The sequence below is a fragment of the Nicotiana tabacum genome, chromosome 7 (genome assembly GCF_000715075.1).
Source record: "Nicotiana tabacum cultivar K326 chromosome 7, ASM71507v2, whole genome shotgun sequence".
Classification (NCBI taxonomy): Eukaryota; Viridiplantae; Streptophyta; class Magnoliopsida; order Solanales; family Solanaceae; genus Nicotiana; species Nicotiana tabacum.
In genome coordinates, this window is record NC_134086.1 from 116,770,411 (window position 1) to 116,793,964 (window position 23,554).

The following is a 23,554-nucleotide window of genomic DNA, read 5'->3' on the forward strand; positions in this document are numbered from 1 at the left end:
CTATCTTCCTTTTTCTTCCGATTGCTAGGATGGTCTGGCGACTATATAGGGGATTGCTACCATCACCGTGGATGATCACCTCTTGGTGATTCCACTCAAATTTCACTGCCTGATGTAGGGTTGATGCTACAGCTCCAGCGGCATGAATCCATGGTCGTCCCAAGAGCAAGTTGTAAGATGCCGACACGTTTATTACTTGAAAGTCGACATCAAACCAAGTAGGCCCCATCTGTAAACACAGGCTGATTTTCCCAATAGTAGACCTTTGGGAACCGTTGAAGGCTTTGACGTTAATGGCCCCATCTTTGATCTCATGTAGCCCTTTCCCTAATGTTCTGAGTTTTACCAGCGGACAAATGTTGAGGTTGGACCCTCCATCGATCAGGATCCTGGTGATAAAATAATCCTCACATTGCACGGTGATGTGCAATGCCTTGTTGTGTCTCAGCCCTTCTGGTGGCAACTCATTTTCATGAAAAGTGATTTTGTGACTCTCCAATACCTGTCCTACCATATTTGCCATTTCTCCTCCGGTGATGTTGCTTGGTACATACGCCTCACTCAGCACCTTCAATAAGGCATTCTTTTGTGCGTCAGAGCTTTGTAGCAGAGCTAAGATAGAGATCTGGGCTGGTGTTTTGTTCAATTGATCAATGGCTGAATACTCTTTGGCCTGTATCTTCCTCCAGAGGTCGTCGGGCCTAGCTTTAGTGATGGCTGGCCGTCCATATGCCTACTTACTCGACTCAGCTAAGTGTTTTGGAGTATAAACCCTGCCGGTCTTTGTCATACCCTGTGCCACAACTGCTTCTCCGAACTTAGTTTTTCCTTTCCTTCTTGCCTCAGCTGTGTAATCTCATGGTATGGACTTTGTGTGGAACGATGTTATGGTTGTCATTGCTACCGGAATGGGAACCCTTGCTTTGGAAGGTAACACAACAACCTCAAATGGCGCAGGTGCCTTTGGGGACCCAAACTCGACCTCAATTGGTGTTGGCATCTTTGTAGGAGGTGGTGCTTCAAACTCAAGTGGTGCAAACAAATTTACCTCGGCGTCCCCAGAAGGCTGAATCTGGACCACAATTGGGTTAAGGGTGACTGTTGATTTCTTTGGCTCGTCACCTTCTGCGATTAATCCGATCGATCTTTTGGGGTCCCAATCATCCTCTGTCTCAATCATGTGAACGCCTCCACCCTTGTGGTCTGGTAGAGGGTTGTTGCGGACGTTCGGAGCAGGCTCTTTTGCCATGATGATCTTGTTATCAATCAAATGTTGGATCTTATCCTTTAGAGAGCGGCACTCATCAATGGTATGCCCATTCATGCACAAGTTTTGTTTGGGTTGACCCATTAGGATGGGTTTTCGAGGGTTATAGCAGGGATATGGGTAACATAACCAGCAGCTTTGAGCCTTTCATACAGCTGGTCAACTGGTTCGGCAATGGAGGTATACTATTTGGGAGGTCTGCGGTCGAAATTTGGTCGGGGTCTAGGAAAGTTTTGGCGAGGGGGAGGTGATTGATAGTGGGCTTGTTGGGTGTTGTAGGCTTGGTAGACGTGTGCGGGTTGGGAGTATCTGGGTAAAGCAAGTTGATATGTGGGTGGTGGAGGTGATTGGTAAGTAGGTAGTGGAGCTTACTAAGAGGGCGAGGGTGCTTGGTAATTTGGGGTAGGTTGATATGTGAGTGGAGGCATCGAGTAGGTTTGGTATTTGATAGGGGATTTGGTTCTCTGTGCAACCATCACGGCACTCTCGTCCCTTTTCTTGGACGTGCCAGCAGACTGTAGAGCCTTGTTGGTAGCTTGCAAAGCTTCAAGGTTTGTGACCATGCCACTTTTGATACCTTCCTCGATCCTCTCCCCCAGCTTGATGATGTCGGAAAATTTCTGGCTTTCAGTCAACATCAACCTTTCATAGTATTGTGGGTCTTAAGCTCAGACGAAAAACTTGTTCATTTTTTCTTCTTCTAAAGCCGGTCTGACCTTAGCAGCTTCTGATCTCCAACGAGTGGCACACTCGTGAAAAGTCTCCGTAGGTTTCTTCTTTAGGTTCTGGATGTAGAACACATCTGACATATTCTCCGTGTTGAACCTGAACCTGTCCGGACACCATACTTACCCAATTCGACCACTTCTTCGGGTTTTGGCTAATGTACCAAGACAGAGCATCTCCTTTCAGACTTCTCATAAAAAGCTTCATGCCAATCTTTTCGTCCTTCCCTGCTCCGACCAGCTTGTCGCAGTATGTCCTTAAATGGACTTCTGGGATCCCCTGTACCATCAAACATTTCAAACTTAGGAGGTTTGTACCCCTCGGGCATTTCTACATCTGGTTGTATACAGAGGTCTTCGTAGTTCAATCCCTCGATTACCTTGCTTCCTTCAACACCCTGAACTCGGCTAGTCAACTTCTTGAGTTTTGCGGCCAGGTTCCTAATAAGGGAGTCTTTGTCATCAGACTCAGGTGTGCTTGAGACGGGTTGAATGGAGTGTGGTATGGTTTCCACATAGATGGGGATGTTATGGTGAGTGTGGAGATGATCATTTGCAGAGTTCAGTGGTTCAAGGATGAGTAGTGGGGTGTTGTTGGAAGTGTGGCAAGTGTTACAGTGGTGATGGGGAGCGGGATGGTTTTGTGATTTCAGGATGTTTTGTGGAGGAAAGTTGACATCTGGGGTAGTGAGGGAAAACGACAAGCTTGCTAGATTCCGGACTTGATCAAGTTCCTCCTGAAATTTCAGTAGTTTCTGCTCGAGTTTGGAGATATGAGTACCCTGAGTGATTTCTATCCGCTCAACCGAGTTTTCCTTTCTGATGTTGCTCAAATCTTCCATTTTTCCCTTGTTCTTGTTTCTGACGGGACTAGGAGGAGGAGTGGGTGGAGGGCCCTTGGATCTTGTGGAGTATGATAACGATGCCAGAGTGCACGAACTAACCTTTGGGGAGGGGAATAAAACAAAAGTAAAAACAAAAAGGTAGCAAGTTAGTGCGAATTATAAGGAAAAGATGTTGCAATATTTAAACACATAGTGCGAGAATATAAACTGTGTCCTAATTTGGGAGCCTCGTTGTGCCCGAGATAGGCCTAGAGGCAAATTGATTTGGAGAACTTAGAATGCTAAATGCCTCATTTTATTGATAAAAATCTGACGAATCCTAAAACGACACTAAATAACAAGGAATAAAATGTCACTAGTGGCCATTGGCCTTATTACATTTCATAAAGTAAAAGAAAACTCCTATCTATTTGGTACTAGAAGGACCTTCCTTAGGTTGAATACTCTCATTAATCAAATCCTCCAGCTCGCGTAGGTTCACCAGTAGAAATGCCTTTGCCATGTGTTCTCCTTCGTTTCTTTCAGCATTCTGGCAGTCGGTGACTCTCTTCCTCACTTTCCCTTCCAACTCCAGCAGGCTGTACTCCAGATATTCCAACTTTTCGCTAGCTTTGGCGGGCCTCTCTTTCCACTCGTTGATTTGGTCATTTGATGGAAGACTCCTCCACCAGTCCAGCAATAGTGAGGGTGTGCTAGCCATACCGAAGTTAGGGACCTCGTGCCTCATGTTTCTGTGAGACAAAAAGGTTAGGCCCTTACCCCCACCAGACTCGACTATTAAATACCAATAATTGGCATAAGCAGCATTTAGTTCTCCAAATAAACGCACAGAACGTGGTAATGTCCATTTGGGTTCCAAGGAAACCCAATGGACTTTGGATAAGGCTATCTTAAAGAATCATTATGTGGACAACATAACTGACTCAGCTAGGTTTTGACAGTGATGCATGCACAATTAAACAGAGTAGGGTTTCTATAGGGTATTAGACTGGTACCCTTGAGCGGACAACTCAAGAGGGAAAGGCACGGAACCGCCGACTACACTGTTGATCGACTGGTTTTACCGCAAATACGCCTTTGCCAAATTTAGGGGGTAATAATATCGGAAGGGCGCAACCACTCATTATAACCGTTGCTATGGTATTTTGTTTGGCACGAGTGGAATATGATGTTGAATATGCAGTTACAATAATTAAACAAATTGTCATGTATTTGCACATTCATAAGGTAATAATTACAATAATTGCTCAAAATTATAACAGTATTAAAGGAAAGCGGTAAAAGAAAGCATTAAGAAAAATAAAGAGAAAAAATGAAGAGCCAAGTCAGTTTTCGAAGTAGGAGAGAAAAATAAATACTTAGAGGCATTAAAGACATTCAAGGAAGCATAAAGTCACAAATAGCATGAAATGGTAAAAGCCTTAAAGAAATCCCCAGCAGAGTCGTCATGCTGTCGCGCCCCCTTTTTTCTCGCGAAATCGGGTTTATGACATTTGGGAGGACAACTCGTTCCCTTTTAGGAATTGAGTTTTTTGATTTGAAGAGTTGCCACCTAATGATTAAGTGCATTAGGACACTAGGAAAAATTTGTTTAGAAAAATCAGAGTTTGGGTAAGGGCTAGAAATTATCTCGAGGGGAAGGTGTTAGGCACTCCTCAAGATCCACTAGTGTGGTTCCCGGCCATGCTACAATTGTGACTTAAGTACAAACAATAAATAAGCAAATAAGGGTTTCAAATATGAGGTCACATTGTGATTGCAAATAAGTTAAAGTTTGAAGAAACAAGGAAGCTGAAATTTGAGAAAAAAGAGTTTTGAAATTTTGAAAGTAATAAAATAAACAAGTAAAGGGAAGGGGTCCTAGGTTTATAAATAATATGGATCACATCAATGCAATTCTCGGTATTCACTCCTCAGAAGAGGGGTTACACGTGGTATTAGCACACCGGTCATTATATCCATATCTACCCTTTCCCACCCCGTTGGGGTATTAAACGCAGAATGATTTCGTTTACTTATTGCATGCTAGTACTCGCCCCAATCCTATCAGTCCCGGAGGCATTTGGGACTACTAGTACTAAAGGGAAGGGAGATTTGGGGTTTGTATGGTTTAAAAGGATAAAATTCTAAAGCGACAAACAAAAACACATAAGGCAGATATGGGAAACACATAACAATTTAAAAGGCTCAGACAGGCCTCATCACTTAAAGACAGATTGTTTAGCATGTTTTGCAGATACTGGTTATGGTCTGAACTAAACTTAAACATTAGGAAGGCAGACTGGTCTATTACACATTTCAGATAAGAAACTGGAATCAGACCTGCCTGCTGGTTGGAATTAACAGAGTCTGATTCAATTAGCTAATTTACCTTATAACTTTCTTAGGTGAAACCTATAGGCATGATATCTAAATACGAGAGAAATATACTGATTTCAGAAGCAGATTTATTAAGAGCAGGAACATAAGTTCTGCAAGCATTTAAGCAACGCTATTAATGATTTTAAACTTATAAGCAAGTTGAGGGATTCAAATTAGTTGTTTATTCCTATAGGCATGCTTTCTAAGTGTGACTGATTTTAACCTTTACGAAAATGCAGAAATCCTATAGGCATGGCATCTAAAACGCTAATTTTTATTATTCAAGCCTATATATCGTTTGCCTAGTGATGGATACGTATGTTTCAGAAACCCTATAGACATGCTTTCTATATGATAGGCAAAATGCAGAATCCTATAATCATGTTCTCTATATCAGATGCAGAAATGCAAAAGCTATTGATATGATATATATGCAGAACTTATAGGTAGGATTTCTAAGATGCAGAAGTGCAAAAGTTTATAAACAGGATTTCTTATGAAAATGTAGAAGTGTAGAACCTAAAATAGGATTTCTATATGAAAATGCAGAAGTGCAGAACCTAAAACAGGATTTCAAAGATGTCGAAATGCAGAACTTGCCATGATTTGCAGAAATAAAGACCTAATGAGCATGATATCTACCCTTATGCATACATGAGTACCCCTACCCTTTTCACTATAAGCCCCCATGAGTTATTACAAATTATTAGAGCCTAGAATGAAGAAAAGAAAGTAAAAATTACATCAGAAAGCTAAAATCCCAACCAAGGAGAGCCTGATTCAGACTTCTGTCTGAAGCATGAAGTAAACCAACTCCAAAGATCAAATTCCAAAGCCTTTTATCCTATTTGGAATATGTCAGAGTTCCCTAAGGTTCTCAAGTGGACTCCGGGCAGTGCTTACACCCAAATATATTGCAGAATTGGATTATAGTGCAGTGTGGAAGGGTCGGCCCTCAAATATTCAAGTTTAGAGGGAGCTCAAGGTCCCAAAGCAAGGCTCATAGGAAGGGGGCAGAACTTAGAATCTAAGAGAGAGTGCAAGTGCATAAAGGGGATTTCGGGGAAGGCCAAGACAGGCTGGTGGTCATACCCAGCAATTAGGAGTGCTGACACACCCCTAACAAGCCTGTTAGCCACATTGTTTGGGAGTTAGGATCCATTAAAGGATCAGGTCCAGACATGAGCAGCAATTTGGATACTGCCATACCTGAATCTTAACTCAAACACATAGAAGGGAATAAGGGTATGGGGAATTCACACAGCAACAGATGTAAAGAGAACAACATATTCAATACTGAACATAAACAACAAAGTAGACAAGATTGTTGAAACTGTAAAGCAAACACATAAGGATGAAGCCGAAAGTTAAATTAGAACATACTAGTTTCAGGAAAATAAGAAGAGAAGAACAGTAGTAAAGCCAAATTGCAAACACACAGCCAAAAGATTTCAGAAGAGAGTAGAGTGTTGAATTGAGAATGTAGGAGTATTGACATTGAAAGTGTTGAATAAGTGTTGAACTCAAGGTCTTAAAGAGTATTGAATTGGAAGTCCCCAAAAGTGCAGAAGGGTCGTGCCCTTTATGGTGCAGAAAGCAAGTAAGAAAAGGTAAGAAAATAGTTTTGAAATCAATCACATAAGGTCTCCCTTCAATTAAGGGATTCTGATTTTAAACGGGTAAAGGATAATTGAGGAAAGAGTTTGATCAAGATCTTTTCCAAAGTAGCACAAGAAGGGTAAATACACAGAAGTTATTTAAGGAAAGAGTTTGATAGCAACATGGTTTGTGCAAATAATGAAAGGCAATCAATCAACATCCAGTAAAAAATCAGAAATTGAGTTTTGGTATGAATGAATCCAACCAGAAAAGGTGAAGAAAGGTTTAATTAAAGAAAAATCAGTAACAATCCATCGATCCTTATTAAAAGAAATTCTGAATCAATCACAAATCGGCAAAACCTTTTTTAAAGGAAGAATTCATCATATATAAAGTGCACAGATATGTGAATCAAGAAAGAGTTGTCATGCTAATTAGAAAAGCCTAGCATAGAAAAGCTCAGAGTCAAAGAAGTTCGAGTTCAGTACAAAGACTCAAAACGAGTCTGAGAAACCTAGAGTTCCAAAATAGAACCGTAGTCTCAAACACAAGATCGAAACTCGCCAAAAACCCCAAACCCTAGGGTTTTCAACTCGAGTCAGATACAGAGAAAAGAAGACAAATAACGAAAACAGGCTCAGAGGTATTTAAAAGACTTATGAGAAAAAAAAAGATGTAATAGCAAGTTTGAAACAACAAAGTGAGAAAGTTGATTTGAAGCATAAAGAACACGTTTTAAGAAAGCTTGGAACTTAAACTAGTTTCAGAAGAGAAACGAGATAGTATAGCACTTAAGAGAACAGTAGAGGAAACATGCTTAACAAAGAACTCAAACAAAGTCAAGAAGAAGGCAACTAAAAACCTAAAAGCTTAGTAGAAAATACAGTAAAAGAACATAGAGGTAAACGAACATATAAGATAAACATGCGAAAGCATGATATAGAAACCAGTAGAAGAAAGAACGGAGCATAATAGAAGAACATGCAAAATAAGGCAAACATAAAGATACAGGAGAAGAACATGCTAGGTAGAAAAAGAAAACATACAAGCATAGCATAGACAGATACACACAAAGAAAAGAAGAGGAAGAGTCAGAGAAACATTTTGAAAAATTTTCAGAAACCCTAAATCGAAGAGAAACAAATTTTGAAAGAAAAAATTGGGGAAAACGTTTTAAAACTCTAGTAGAGCACAGATATAGCATAGATTTAAGAAAACAACCTGATAAAAACCTCGAATGGCTAGGGGTTTAGAAATGAGAAAGGCTTGGAAGAAAAGTTCGATCTCGAGTCGGATGAGTTAGAACATGCTCGAAGTACTTTAGATGTGCCGGAGCAAGGCTAGAGAGGCTTCAAAACCATGGATCTGAGAGGATCTGAACGGACACCACTGAGGTCAGACCTCAAAGATTCGAACCCCAAACGTTTGAGAGTGGAGGGAGGTGAGTACAGGTCATCCATGGCCTGAGAAGCCATGGATTCTAGTGAGGTTATGGTCGGAGAGGATGAGAGAGGCTAGGGTTCTAGGGAACCTTCGAGAGAGTTTGAGAGATGAGAGTATTCAAAGGCGGCTGAGAGATGGAAATGGGGGGATTAGGGTAGGGTCGGTGGATTAAAAATGGTAAGGGGTGATTGTGGCCGTTGATCAAAACGATCAACAGCCTAGATTAAAAGGAAGACCGGGCGGGTTGGATAAACGGGTTAAGGGGTTGGGTTGAAATTGAAATTGGGCTGGTCCAATTGGGGGTTAAGATTGGGTCAATTGGAGGCTAAAATTGAAATGTAATGGGGCTACAATTGAAACAAAATGAGGTTAAAATTTACATAGCCAGTTTTTTCCTTTTATTTTACAAAAATAGTAAAAAATGATTTTGAAAACAAATTGAAAGTACTGAATCAGTAAATAATATATAAATATTAATTTAAAAATACTGGAACCAATTTTATGATTATAAAAAATGCTATTAAATCTTAAAATAGGCTAGAATTGCAATTAATTGCAATTTAGCTTTAAAAATACCAAATAAATTTGTAAAAATATATAAAAATTACCTTAACTATATTTTGGTATAAATATAATAAAATAAATTATTCACCAAAATTGATGATTTTGGGAGTAATTATTGATTTTGTGCTGCTAAAATGGACAATAAATTGGTTTTAAAAATTGAAAAAAATACTACAACACTTGGGCATGCTTATATATGCGTACATATGTTATTTTGAAAGTATTTTGTATATATAAAAAATATACAGGGAAAAATTGGGTATCAACAGTCCTCATACACAAGATTTGGTATGATACCGAAAGTTTACCGAACCAAATAAGAAAATACCGAATCGTACCGAACTACTTTGGTACGGTATTTTGTATGCGTAATTGATATACCGAATATCGAAATACCGAACGATACTTATTAAATACCATACCGAAGTACCAAACACCCTCCCTTGGTGCAGTAGCAAAAGAAAAATTTTACTTGTGGTATTTACAAAATTAGCTTTTTATTTTTGTTAATTTTAATAAAGTACCCATTTAAAATTGATATATCTCCTAAATTTTCTAATCCAACTAGGTATGAACTTCTATTGATATTTGTACAAGGACATTTAACTAATTCACCCGCATTAATATGCTTCTGCATTCTCTTTCCAGACTTTTTTCCTTTTTCTATTTTAATTTACTGAAGTAATAAATATTTCTGCTTACTATTTCTTCTTCCCACCCCTCCTACGTAGTGGTAACAAAATGGTTCAAAGAAAATAGTTGACCATCCCTATTATTTACTAAAAATGGGTTGGATAATGAACGTTTTAAATGGGTCAAATATGGATAAGAACCATATTATCAATTTAGAAAATAAATAACCAATGGGTTTAACTTTAACATTTGTAAAGCCTCAAATTAGAGTTCCTCAAGTTTGGGAGACTAGTAATTCTCCCAAAAATGATCATATTCAAGAAGTCATAAATAATATGGTTCGGTTAACCCATTTTTTATCCGTATTAAATATAGTCCGGGTCGAATAATTTAGCTATTTTTCATTACTCATTTTTTATCGAAATCATATCCGACCCGACCCGCCCATTTGTCACTCGTACTCTTGTGTATATTCCACACCTCATTTAATCTTTCTTTTAGGGGTCGTTTGGTTGGAATACGGATTATGCCGGTATAAGTTATGTCAGTATAAGTTATGTTGGGTTATGCTGTGATTAGTTATGCTGGGATTGTTGTTTATTCACTGTTTGGTATGTTGTATTAAGAATGACAATTGCATATTTCTAAGAAGAAGGTATTAGTTATACTAGTGCTAATTACCACACCCTATATAAGGTATAAGTTATCTCGATATTAAAATTAACACCAGGATAACTTATATTTGACTTGATAACCAAACATAGTATTAAAATGGGGCATTTGCATCTATACCCGCTTTTTGTATCACGTTTTAACTTGTTCCGCTTTGCAAAAAAAATTGCAAGCGTACCCACTTTTTCGCATAACTTTAGCATACATGACTGAAGTAGCAAAGACAATCACGCAAAACTTCAGCATTCTAGTAGCCGGGCCTGAAGTTCAGCTCTAGAACTGAAATTTTTATTTTGTAACTAGCGAACTTCAGCTCTAGAGCTGAAGTTTTTGTTTTGTAACTCGCGAACTTCAGCTCTAGAGCTGAAGTTTTTGTTTTTGTGTTTTTGTTTTGTAACTGACGAACTCAGCTCTAGAGCTGAAGTTTTTGTTTGTAACTGGCGAACTTCAGCTCTAGAGCTGAAGTTTTTGTTTTTGTAACTGGGGAACTTTAGCTCTAGAGCTGAAGTTTTTGTTCTATATTTGATTAACTTCAGCATGTTATAGGAACCATGGCACGATTACAAAAGTTAGTTGATCAATCATTGGTTTACTGCACCGCTATTGATAAAATATGTTTAAATGTGGTTACTATGATCCATATAATTGGTGCAGTCTACCCATTCTTATTGTAGCTTTGAGCTGTCTTCTGCGGTCAGATGTTTTCTCTAAGCCTTAGGCAGTTTCTGATTATAAGGCAACTGAGCACTTATGAGCGACTTCAAGCTCCAAAACACAAGTAGCATTAAGTTTTCTTGCAGAGACATAATCTTAAAATTTTCGGGCACGTTTAATAATTACCAAGGAAGATAGAATACAACCAACCACTTCTCAACTTCAAGAGACCGATTCAAGATTTCAAGTTAGTGGATTGTAGCACCTACTATTCCTTCGTGATGATGGGTACTTTAAAATAATGTTGAAGTCATCGTTGTAGAAGAAGAAAGAAGAAAAGGAAGGAGGAGTAGAAAGAGAGCTGAAGTTGTTTAAAAAGCGGGTACAAGTTAAAAGTTTTTTAAAAAATGGGGCAAAATACATAAATTACCCCCTAAACTATGGACCAAATCCCTGTTACGCACTTTTTATGGACGAAAATTACATGACACACCCAACCTTTACAAAGTGTATCTAATACACACTACTTTTTCCTTCACCAGTTTTTCAGAAGATGTGTAATATTACGCACCAATCGAACAGTGACACATGTCATTATTTTTTATTAAAAAAATAATTAAAATTACAATTATACCCCCATCTTCTCTATCTAAAGTTCTAAACCACCATTGCTGCCATCCATCTCCTCTCTTCATCATCAACCACCATAGCCTCTTCCCCCACCTTTTACTTAATGACAAAGCCACCATTAACTAACCAAAATACCAGAAAACACACCCAAAAATCCATCTTTTCCATTGAAATTGAATAAGAAATTTTTAGCCCAAATCCAACTTATTTCCCACTTCTCTTCTGTAAAAGTTCAACTACCATTAACGACCATTCCATGTTTCAATGGTCTGTTTTGTGTCATTCCGATTCTCACAACTGAAGCAATGAATTTGTAATAATAAGGAAGAAAGTATATTTCTTAGAGAAGAAAACTAAGAACTTTACATTTTAGTTATTTAAAAATTTATCCATTAATAAAATTAAAGAATTTACTTATGTACAAAAGCTTGAGTTAAGCTTTAATGGTTAGAATTTTTTTTTCGAAAAGTTAGACTCTTCCACGCCAAAAGCTCAAGCTAATATTCTTCGCGAAAAAAATAATCTTCTATGCAAAAGCTTGAGGCAAGCTTTAATGGTTGGGGGAGCTATAAAAAACTTTAATTACTGAATCTAGTCATAATTTCTCGCCCAAAGATCTGCAAAAAAAAAAAAAAAAAAAAAAAAAACTAATCAATGAAAAGAGATGAGAAAATCGTGGTGGGTTTATCTGAGAAGCAGGAGATCAGATAGTGGAAAGAAGTGGATCTAAGTGTCAAGGTCTCAAGGAGTAGCCATGACAAGATTTTTTAAACAAGGAAGAAGATGACTTAATTTTAAAAATTTAAAAACTAAAAAAAATTGACATCTGACACAAAAAATTTTTTGTTCACACGACTCATTTGTTGGAAAAAAACACGTACTGTCCACGTGGGCAAATTAGCGTGTATTAGATACACTTTGGAAAGGTTGAGTGTGTAATGTGATTTTTGTTCGCAAAAAGTGTGTAATAGGGATTTAGTCCATAGTTTAGGGGGTAACTTATGTATTTATAGGTTAAATGATGGCGACTAAATAGAGCGCCCGTGCAATTTTTACTATTAAAGTAGTATTAAATTTTCATACGACCCTATATCTATGGCTGGCACCAAATTTCTTCACATTTGGATCCCTCTTTCATTTGTTCTCATCCATTTTTGCGATTCATGTGCATTTAATCAGTAGGACCCCTTTTTAGCTTAGTAGTGCTCTCATGTTCTCAACTTAATATTAAACCAACCACACTCCATCTGCATTACCCTCCTTCCAGTTTCGTCTCTCCCTGCCCTCCCCTTCAACAATGGCGGCGGCGGCTCCATCTCCCTCTTCTTCCGCTTTCTCCAAAACCCTATCGCCTTCCTCCTCCACATCCTCCACCCTCCTCCCTAGATCAACCTTCCCTTTCCCCCACCACCCCCACAAGACCACCCCACCACCCCTCCACCTCACCCACACTCACATTCACATTCACAGCCAACGCCGTCGTTTCACCATATCCAATGTCATTTCCACTAACCAAAAAGTTTCCCAGACCGAAAAAACCGAAACTTTCGTTTCCCGTTTTGCTCCTGACGAACCCAGAAAGGGTTCCGACGTTCTCGTGGAGGCTCTCGAAAGAGAAGGGGTTACGGACGTCTTTGCGTACCCAGGTGGCGCTTCCATGGAGATTCACCAAGCTTTGACCCGTTCAAGCATCATCCGCAACGTGCTGCCACGTCACGAGCAGGGCGGTGTCTTCGCCGCTGAGGGTTACGCACGCGCCACCGGATTTCCCGGCGTTTGCATTGCCACCTCTGGCCCCGGCGCCACCAATCTCGTCAGCGGCCTCGCTGACGCGCTACTGGATAGCGTCCCCATTGTTGCTATAACAGGTCAAGTGCCACGTAGGATGATAGGTACTGATGCTTTTCAGGAAACTCCTATTGTTGAGGTAACTAGATCGATTACCAAGCATAATTATCTCGTTATGGACGTAGAGGATATTCCTAGGGTTGTACGTGAAGCTTTTTTCCTCGCGAGATCGGGCCGGCCTGGCCCTATTTTGATTGATGTACCTAAGGATATTCAGCAACAATTGGTGATACCTGACTGGGATCAGCCAATGAGGTTACCTGGTTACATGTCTAGGTTGCCTAAATTGCCCAATGAGATGCTTTTAGAACAAATTGTTAGGCTTATTTCTGAGTCAAAGAAGCCTGTTTTGTATGTGGGGGGTGGGTGTTCGCAATCGAGTGAGGACTTGAGACGATTCGTGGAGCTCACGGGTATCCCCGTGGCAAGTACTTTGATGGGTCTTGGAGCTTTTCCAACTGGGGATGAGCTTTCCCTTTCAATGTTGGGTATGCATGGTACTGTTTATGCTAATTATGCTGTGGACAGTAGTGATTTGTTGCTCGCATTTGGGGTGAGGTTTGATGATAGAGTTACTGGAAAGTTAGAAGCTTTTGCTAGCCGAGCAAAAATTGTTCACATTGATATTGATTCAGCTGAGATTGGAAAGAACAAGCAGCCTCATGTTTCCATTTGTGCAGATATCAAGTTGGCGTTACAGGGTTTGAATTCGATACTGGAGAGTAAGGAAGGTAAACTGAAGTTGGATTTTTCTGCTTGGAGGCAGGAGTTGACGGAGCAGAAAGTGAAGCACCCATTGAACTTTAAAACTTTTGGTGATGCAATTCCTCCGCAATATGCTATCCAGGTTCTAGATGAGTTAACTAATGGGAATGCTATTATAAGTACTGGTGTGGGGCAACACCAGATGTGGGCTGCTCAATACTATAAGTACAGAAAGCCACGCCAATGGTTGACATCTGGTGGATTAGGAGCAATGGGATTTGGTTTGCCCGCTGCTATTGGTGCGGCTGTTGGAAGACCGGATGAAGTTGTGGTTGACATTGATGGTGATGGCAGTTTCATCATGAATGTGCAGGAGCTTGCAACAATTAAGGTGGAGAATCTCCCAGTTAAGATTATGTTACTGAATAATCAACACTTGGGAATGGTGGTTCAATGGGAGGATCGGTTCTATAAGGCTAACAGAGCACACACATACCTGGGGAATCCTTCTAATGAGGCGGAGATCTTTCCTAATATGCTGAAATTTGCAGAGGCTTGTGGCGTACCTGCTGCAAGAGTGACACATAGGGATGATCTTAGAGCTGCCATTCAGAAGATGTTAGACACTCCTGGGCCATACTTGTTGGATGTGATTGTACCTCATCAGGAACATGTTTTACCTATGATTCCCAGTGGCGGAGCTTTCAAAGATGTGATCACAGAGGGTGACGGGAGAAGTTCCTATTGAGTTTGAGAAGCTACAGAGCTAGTTCTAGGCCTTGTATTATCTAAAATAAACTTCTATTAAGCCAAACATGTTCTGTCTATTAGTTTGTTGTTAGTTTTTGCTGTGGCTTTGCTCGTTGTCACTGTTGTACTATTAAGTAGTTGATATTTATGTTTGCTTTAAGTTTTGCATCATCTCCCTTTGGTTTTGAATGTGAAGGATTTCAGCAAAGTTTCATTCTCTGTTTGCAACATCCACTTGGTATCTGGAGATTAATTTCTAGTGGAGTAGTTTAGTGCGATAAAATTAGCTTGTTCCACATTTTTATTTCGTAAGCTATGTTAGGCTGGGTCAGATTGGAACTTCCTCTTTAGGTTGGATGTAATCACTATTTGGGCTTTCTCTTAATTTCATTATTGAATTGTTGGCTTTTAATCTGAGCAAGTTGATTTGCAGCTTTCTCTCGAGTCCTAGGAGCAATATGTTATCTCTGTCTCCTATTTCCTAGTGGATAATCTTATGATGGAAATTTGTGGAGTTAGGAAACTGTTGACTGCTAAATTTCTCTTTGTGAGGCGTCTGACAGGTATGCTTTCAATCTATAGCAGTTTGATCGGACTTTGTTTGCGTATAACAATATTACGCAAACATGCACGTGCTTTTTAAACAGTAAAATGTGCTTAGCTACCGACATTACATCACATATAACAGGTATATGTATATCTGGCGCTGTGCTTTTAAACAATAAATTACATTTTTGTATTATGCACTGACCAAACCCCATTTATGGGGTTTGTTGTTGTGTTATGCACTGAATCTTAAACATTCAAGCTTCATGAGAAACTATTCTTTACGGCGTTTAATGTTCTTTCTACTGAACAACCGAGTCTTTGTACCTAATACATATTGTAATTGATCGCTAGAAACTTGTCAAGTTGTTGATTTAGTAATCTATTTTCTTATAATGAAGATGGAACTTATCATTGCCAAAATTATATCCTACTTTTTTTTCAAGATTACAAATTCTCTAGAAAATCATTTCATGTGGAGTTAGCTAGTATCTTTAAACATTAAGTAATTATCTCCCGAGTTCTGCCTGCCTCTTATATTTCTTTGGTGATTCCTTTTTTTTAGGGGTGCTGTGCTGGGGGATATTTTGCGGGAGCAATCCTTTTTGCTGAACTACTTATATTCAATATATTAAGTATTATTGGTTTATTTCTTTTAAAATCCAGATTTGATTTCACAACCATAATCGGGTAATTCATGATACCTATGAATATTTCTATCAAATTCTTAATGCTTCTATATAAGCACAATTGTGATTTTACTCGACTTTGAGCATGTCTTCAAAGTTGAAAATTTAGGTGTTTCTTGCATGGTGTTATAGCTGTCGAAGTGGTGTTAGGGATGAAGAGTTTTGCGGATGAGGGAGAGCTCTGCGTTGCGTAGAAGGTCACCAAACATGTCTCTTCTCTATATTTCTACTAGCATCGCGTAGAAGCTGCTCAATTTGTTGAGGGGACCTATATTACCGAGGAAGATACATCCGTTTTTAAAGTTAGGAAAAAACATTATTATTCATTAGTTAGTTACTATGGTTTTGGTTGATCTTGGTCCATCATAATTAGGTTTTCATCTTCTTCTTAATTTCTCTCATTTTTGCGTTGGGGTGTCTTATTGTTTTCATCACAAAGGGAAGAAGATCCATTAGAGCATCACATGTTCTTTGAACCTAAGACAAGACTCTTTGTTTAATCCCCGACACATTGTCCTTCAATGAGGTTTTCTCCTAGGGGATAATTTCTAGGGTCAATGACAAATTTACTTGCAGGTGATTAGTTGTAACAGTAAAAGTCGTATGTCAGGGAGAAAACAAGTAGTATTATTAAAATTCGTAGTTGGACCGACACTTAAAAATATGAGAGGACCTTTGCGAGAGTAAGGATTACTTCGGCTCTTACGTGAAGAAGAAGAGAGATCCTAATTGCATGCAAAATACTACAGTAAATTAGACTTATAAGACACTAGCCTTAGGTACGCGCAAAGCGCGTATACCTATATCAATAAATATATATTTTTTAAAAATTACGTAAATATTATTAAATAATGTGTTTTAGTTAAATATTAAAAAATATAAGTTCCTAAAATTAATGCATGTTAATCACATTTAGCTAGCTCAATAAAACAACGAAATCCTACTCCACATAAGTTTTTATATACCTTATTATGATTTATGAGGAGTGAAATATCTTCTAAAAATTATTGTGTATCTTTATTACCAAATACTATAAACAAATAACACATAAAAAAATAATTTTACCATAATTATTTAAAGATAACCAAATAAATTAAAATTTTAAATCTTTTGATCATTTAGAAATTTGCGAGTGATGAAGTAGAAGTATAGCTCCTAGAAAAATATTAATAAATAAGAATATAAAGTTTTAAACAACCAATATTGAATTATAAAAAACAATGTAATACTACACTAAAAATTATAGAAAGCTATCATTTAAAGAAAAATAATAATGATAACTTCTTTTGAATAACTTTTGTCTTATGTTACACCCTTAATGCTTCAAACGTAGCATTTTTAGCAATTTAACTTTTAATACTACATTATAATAAATTTTTGCTCCATCTTTCTTTTATTTCTTTCATGGCTGATGCTCTTTTTGTGAATAAATTTGTGTATCTTAAAAGTTTTATTAACTTGATAAATAATTTTACTTACCTAATGATTTTGGAAAAAAAAAATGGATTAATTTTTTTTACTAATTTATTAATTCAAAGACTTGATTATTTGTTGAGATTTCATACTTTTGTGATCGTATAGAAGATACAAATTATTCTAAACTTTTTTCCTACTCGAACAATATATTGTTCGTGTAATATTTTAAAACTATATTTAGTAATTAAAATATATATTTAGTTAGGTAAAAAATCTCTTACTTTTAATAGTACATTTCGTTAGAATTGTAAGTTCCCTACTAAGAAGCATGAATGTGAAATATATTTCCACTGAAATTCGTCAGATATACAAGGAAAAGAAAACGTTAATATTACTCCTATTTTCCCAAATAATATCTACGTTAAAGACCTTAATACAATAAATTTTGTCCATGGTTGAAAAGAAACTTACCTTTTACTTTTTATATTCTCAATATATTTTATTCTTATTTAGTTGATTTCGAACTCCTAAATATTAGGTAATAACTAAATTTTTACTTGATTTTAAAATGCTAAATATTAGGAAAGCAACTTAAATTACATATATGTCCAATGTGAAACTTATTTTAAAAGGGTAAAAAAAACGAACGACATTTCGCTAAGGGCCTTCGTGCTTTTAATATAGTATAAATATAGATTTGGAAATTTTAGAAATGAGTGATAAAAGTATATGTTTCGGGTCACATAAAGGTGAAAATTATTGATGCTTGGTAGATCTATAATAAAGGCATTGATTAGGAGGGGCGAGATTAGCGTTTTTAGATAACATAGTTGACAAAATAGGCAGTATTTTCTTTTTCCTCTCAACCATTACGAGATGGGCGATATTATTAATAACTCGGATGATACTGTTGTCTTTAAATTTTAGAAAAACTCATTTCACCGGATGAAAAAGAACTCTAGAAATTGCCGTCTTTAGACTTCTTGCTATATGGTGGCAAATAGTCTTTGGTTATAATATCACACCATACACATTAAATAATTGCTGTAATTTGAAATAACGCTGAAGCATTGAAATAATTGATTTAATTCTTACAGAGCCATATTATAACAGGATTTTAACATGTATTGCACATTTCCTTCCTAATGATAAAAAAGGGTATAATATCTTACCGAGAATATAGAAGGCAAAAAATGACTACTAATTAAAACTAACAAAAGGAACAATAATATAGGGGCTTAAAAATCTAATGACCATCAAGATGAAGAGCAACATGCCTTCTTGGGGGCAGGCTCCTCTGCCCCAACAACAAGAGTCTTCCCTTCTTTGATGTTAGCAGTTGCTGGCTCCTCGGAAGAAAGTGGCTTCTTACTGATTATCCGATAGATTTCTGAAAGAATCGTCTGGAAAGCCTTCTCTACATTTGTTGCCTCCAATGCAGATGTTTCAATGAAAGAAAGGCCTTCTTTTTCAGCAAAGCTTTGAGCATCCTCTGTATCAACAGCTCGAAGATGCTTCAGATCCGTCTTGTTTCCAATGAGCATAATCACAATGTTCGAATCTGCATGATCCCTCAGTTCCTTCAACCACCGACTAACATTCTCGAAGGTAGTTGGTTTTGTCACATCATATACCAGAAGAGCCCCAAGAGCACCCCTATAGTAAGCACTTGTAATGGCTCTGTATCTTTCCTGTCCAGCTGTGTCCCAGATCTGAGCCTTGACGGTCCTTCCCTCAACCTAGACATATATCATCAGAATTAAGCAAACAAAGATTTTTATAACATACAAATTCTGCAATTACCAAAAATTGTAGAAGCACGCACAGCAACAAGAACACAAGTGTTATTCAATGGAGGGTCAGCAAGGCGAATTTAAAGATAGAATGCACTTTGAGTGGTTTTCCGGAATCATGTGTGACCTCATTGAACTTACAAGTTGCCTCTTACTCCTTATCTTAAAGATAGAAAGCACTTAGAGTGGTTTTCCAGAATCATGTGTGACCTCATTGAACTAACAAGTTGCCTGTTACTCCTTATTGTAGATATCCTGGCAACCCCATTAAAGGTAGGTAGCATCTGTGCACCACTGCACCAGTTGTGCAGTCAACTAGGTCCTTCCAAACTTTGAATATTAGTAGAATGCCCCTCTTTATTTGTCAACTAGGTCCTTCCAAACTTTGAATATTAGTAGAATGCCCCTCTTTATTTGTATCATGAGTAACATTCGACAGGTAATAGAGATAAATGATAGCTGAACAGAAATGACTAACAAGTAAAGGCAGTTGAGCACATACTAGAAAAAGGCAGGATTAAAAGATGATATGCAAATTGTAGAAGGTAATTGTTTGATAAAGAGGTTAACAGTTTTTTTGTTCTTGAAATAAGAACCCCAAAATTTCTTTTTACCAGTATAAGAAGCCTTGTGGCATAATGACTTTACGTTTCCCGCAGTTTGAAACTTGTAATACATAGCTGGCATCAAAATCAAGCAAGTGATCCTGCAATAACATTTGCTTTAACCATAATGGCTTTTTTCCCTTCACTGTTTGTCATTATCTTTCCCCATCAAATGGTCACAAATAGGAGCTTCCATTACAGTAGAAAGTCAATTAGATCATGATATGTTTCTAAGACAATTGCAACATATAGCATCTTTGGTCATCTTTGTTAAACAGAGAGTAGCTAGCCTTGGTGGGGAGGAGGGGAAGTTGGGGTTGTCAATCCTTTAGAACAAGCACACAATTTAATAAAGACTCATTTCACTAAGTTTGAAGGACAACTAGAAGTACCTCTGGCCAGATCGAGCTTTCTGTCTCTTTTACCTCTTGTAACAGTTCATGTCCTTTTTACTAACAAGGTTCTTATACAGTTCACAAAGATTAAGACTGCAGAACAGATGGGGAATGTATCTCAATCATTCAAATGTCTGAATTGAAATTTTCAGGACAATGGAACCATTCACAACTTTGATAAAAATGGACAGACACAGGATATTCATTTCATTTCAGCATCAAAGAGTCTCTCTTCTTCTTCCCTTTCCTTGCATTACTTCCAACCAAAGCTACACAAAGCCTAAAGGGCCACATCAGCCCCAGACGGATTTCTCGGTTATCAAAAAAAAATAATGACGAGTATATCTTTCCTTTCTTAGAAGTAAAGAGAAAATAAACAACCTAGCAGTGCGCAAGGGTTTCACAGATCTAGAAAAAAGGTCATCTAACCCTGGTCTCAAAGATCCCAAAAAGTAAATACTACGAATATGATTCAAGCAAAAGTACAATGGTCTATTACCAGTATGACTATATCCCATCACATACCCTAACACCATGCCACCAAGCAAGGAAGGAAGTCAGTTCTGGAAACAAAGCAATTAATGTTAAAGGAACCTAACGCATCTACTTGAAGAAAAATTATAAGATCCATGCAACCACAATAATAAATAATACTTGTAGTACTCTCCATTAAACTCAACATAGAAGCACATTCACTCTTCGGTAACTAATTTTTAATACAAGGTCCATATCTCGTAGAAAATAAACTATACACAAATATATGTCTATGTACATCTCTAGATCTTAGCCACAGAAAAAAAAAGTTTGCATCGAACACATAAACATGTGTCTTTTACATAAACTTCTGACACTCAATACATCAATTTGCCACTTAATGCATCGACTAGTGACTCTTACTCTTATAAAACTAAGTACCTCCGTGCAAACATCGAGTAACATTAACAAGTGGAGTATGTACACATGCACTAGTCTAATTCTTTTTTTGTTTTCCACCGTATCCGCATTGGGACAGACGTAGTAAAGGGCTCCCAGGCTCAAGTCTGGTCAAGGACACTAGTTTAAATCGCACATCGGAGGAAGCGAATAAAGTAATTATAACAAGGATTAAAAGAAAAGGAGGAAAGAGAATAGGAACCTGAAGAGTACGAGTAGCGAATTCAACGCCAATAGTGGATTTGGACTCTAAAAGGAACTCATTTCTGGTGAATCGAGAAAGCAAGTTGGATTTGCCAACTCCTGAATCGCCGATTAATACAATTTTAAACAAGTAATCGTACTCCTCTTCCGCTCTTCTCGCCATTTCCTCTTCCTTTTGAACCGCTCCTAGTTCCGATTCAGATTTATGTAAAGCCTTCCATTGATGATGATGACACAGAAGCGTGCGTGAAGCAGATGAATTTTTTATGACGCAAATGCCCCCTGTGTAATGAAATTACTAATTTACCCTTGGATCTGTGGGAAGAGACGATGTGCGTTTCAAATTGTACTGTTTTTATCGAAATACTTGGAATTTTTTGAATTTCCCATTCTCTGTAAGAACCAAAAAAGGAAAAAAGATTGTAACCAAATGCCGAAGAAAAACCGTCGCCGTCTTTTCAAACAAAAAGACTTTCCGTCTAAGAAAAACAAAATGACGGGATGTGAAATCAAAAAAAATTATTTAAAAAAAAATATATATATAGGAGTGTGTGTGCGTGTGTGTATATATATATATATATATATATATATATATATATATATGAAAATTCACAATGCTTCATATATTTTTAACATAAAAGCTACGAAAATCCCGTAGAATCAAAATATATAGTTAAAATTTATATGAAAATTGGAAGAAATTTTGGTATAGTTTCTTTTAATTTTCTAATAGTTGTAGTATCATGCTATTGGACAGAATGAATAATTTCCAAAGATTTTCATGAATCATGGAAGCTTTTCTTTTTAAAAAAGTAGTCGGGACAAAATATAAGATGTGTCGGTCGAGACTGAGATAGTTCGCACACGTGAAGAGGAGAAACATTAATGCACATGTTAGGAGGTGTGTGAGAGGTTGGTGAGAAAACATAGGGGTATGCCAAAGAAGTACAAGAGAGACGTGATTAGGCAGGATATGACGTTGTTTCAACTTACTGAGGGCATGACCCTTGATATGAAAGTTTAGAGGTCGAGAATTAAGGTAAAAATTTAGTAAGCAGTCGAGAGTTTACCCTTTCTTTAAGAGTAACACTCTTGTACTTTCATATTCTTAGAGCTCTATTTACACCTTATAGTTTTGTTCACTTTACTTATCTTATTTTTCGTGTACTTTGTTTCCTTCTTCTTCTTCTTCACTTTTTCTTGAGCCGATGGTCTATCGGAAATAATCTTTCTACTTTATCAGGTCGAAAAATGTCCGCATACACACTACCTTCTCCAAAACTCCACTCCTAAGATTAGACTGGTTTATTAATGTTGTTGTTGTAAAAAGTAGTACTATTACTTCTTTTTTTAATAGAAAAAAACTTAAACTCCTTAAAACAACCCAAAACATGTTGAAACCTTTAAAATATTTCCGTCAAATTTATCTGACTATATGAAAAATTAAAATGCTTGAAGTTAGACATATTATTCGAACGGTAATGAAGTATTAGACATATTATTCGAACGGTAATGAAGTACATTAACAATCCAAAGAGGTATATAGTCTAGAGTCTTTAGTGTGACATTAGGAAGCCTTTTTTTTTTTTTTGGTATTAACTGATATTTTTATAATAATGTTTAGAATCTTGAGAAATAAAAAATGATTTACACTAGAAAGCTTGTTTTGGCGGCTACTCTTTTCAATACGAGACTCATGATTGGGGAGCCTTCCCCAGGGAAAACCTAATAGTAAAACTTATTGCATTTATGTATTTTGAGATTTCGAATAGCTCCATTTAACATTTCTCTATATTTTAACTGTTACATGCTTAATTGTTCCTTCTATGACTTGTCATTAATTATTCTTGTATTGAAATATTCGTCCCTTCTATGACTCCGTAATTAATTACTACTTTCTTTAATTGTTTTACTTGTACTCCTTAATTGTCACGTACTTGAATTGTTTTATTGCTATTGTATTCTTTGTAGCATTCCTTTGATTTATACATGGTTCCTTTATTGTTTTGCTTTCATATTCTTTAATCGTAGAGATTCTTGTGAATTGAGCTGTTGGATTGATTTCATTTATTGAATTTTATGAATCGGGCTGCACGCTGCAAGGTTGTGATATGGTGGAATAAGGGATAGATTTTGATATTGATATGGTGGGAGAGGGTTGTGCGTTGCATCGGTTGTGTACGTAATACTTGATATTGATAAATTGTGATATGGTAAAATAAGGAGAGATTATGATATTGATTAAGATGATATGGCGGGATCGAGTTGCGCGCCGTA

At 37.2% G+C, this 23,554-nt stretch overlaps 2 protein-coding genes across 2 annotated transcripts; one reads left to right on the top strand and one right to left on the bottom strand.

Annotated features, from left to right (window-relative positions):
- The first annotated feature begins 12,500 nt into the window (after positions 1 to 12,500).
- On the top strand, positions 12,501 to 14,904 carry LOC107814192 (acetolactate synthase 1, chloroplastic). The gene has a single exon (XM_075217531.1). The coding sequence runs from the start codon at positions 12,691 to 12,693 to the stop codon at positions 14,692 to 14,694; it is 2,004 nt and encodes a 667-aa protein (XP_075073632.1). The 5' UTR covers positions 12,501 to 12,690; the 3' UTR covers positions 14,695 to 14,904.
- Positions 14,905 to 18,426: 3,522 nt separating this feature from the next.
- Positions 18,427 to 21,576, bottom strand: LOC107814193 (ras-related protein RABA2a). The gene is made up of 2 exons (XM_016639556.2): positions 21,276 to 21,576; positions 18,427 to 19,086 (listed from the first exon to the last, which is right to left on the bottom strand). Exons 1-2 carry the CDS (start codon positions 21,438 to 21,440, stop codon positions 18,604 to 18,606), a joined length of 648 nt encoding a protein of 215 aa, XP_016495042.1. The 5' UTR covers positions 21,441 to 21,576; the 3' UTR covers positions 18,427 to 18,603.
- Positions 21,577 to 23,554: the final 1,978 nt, after the last annotated feature.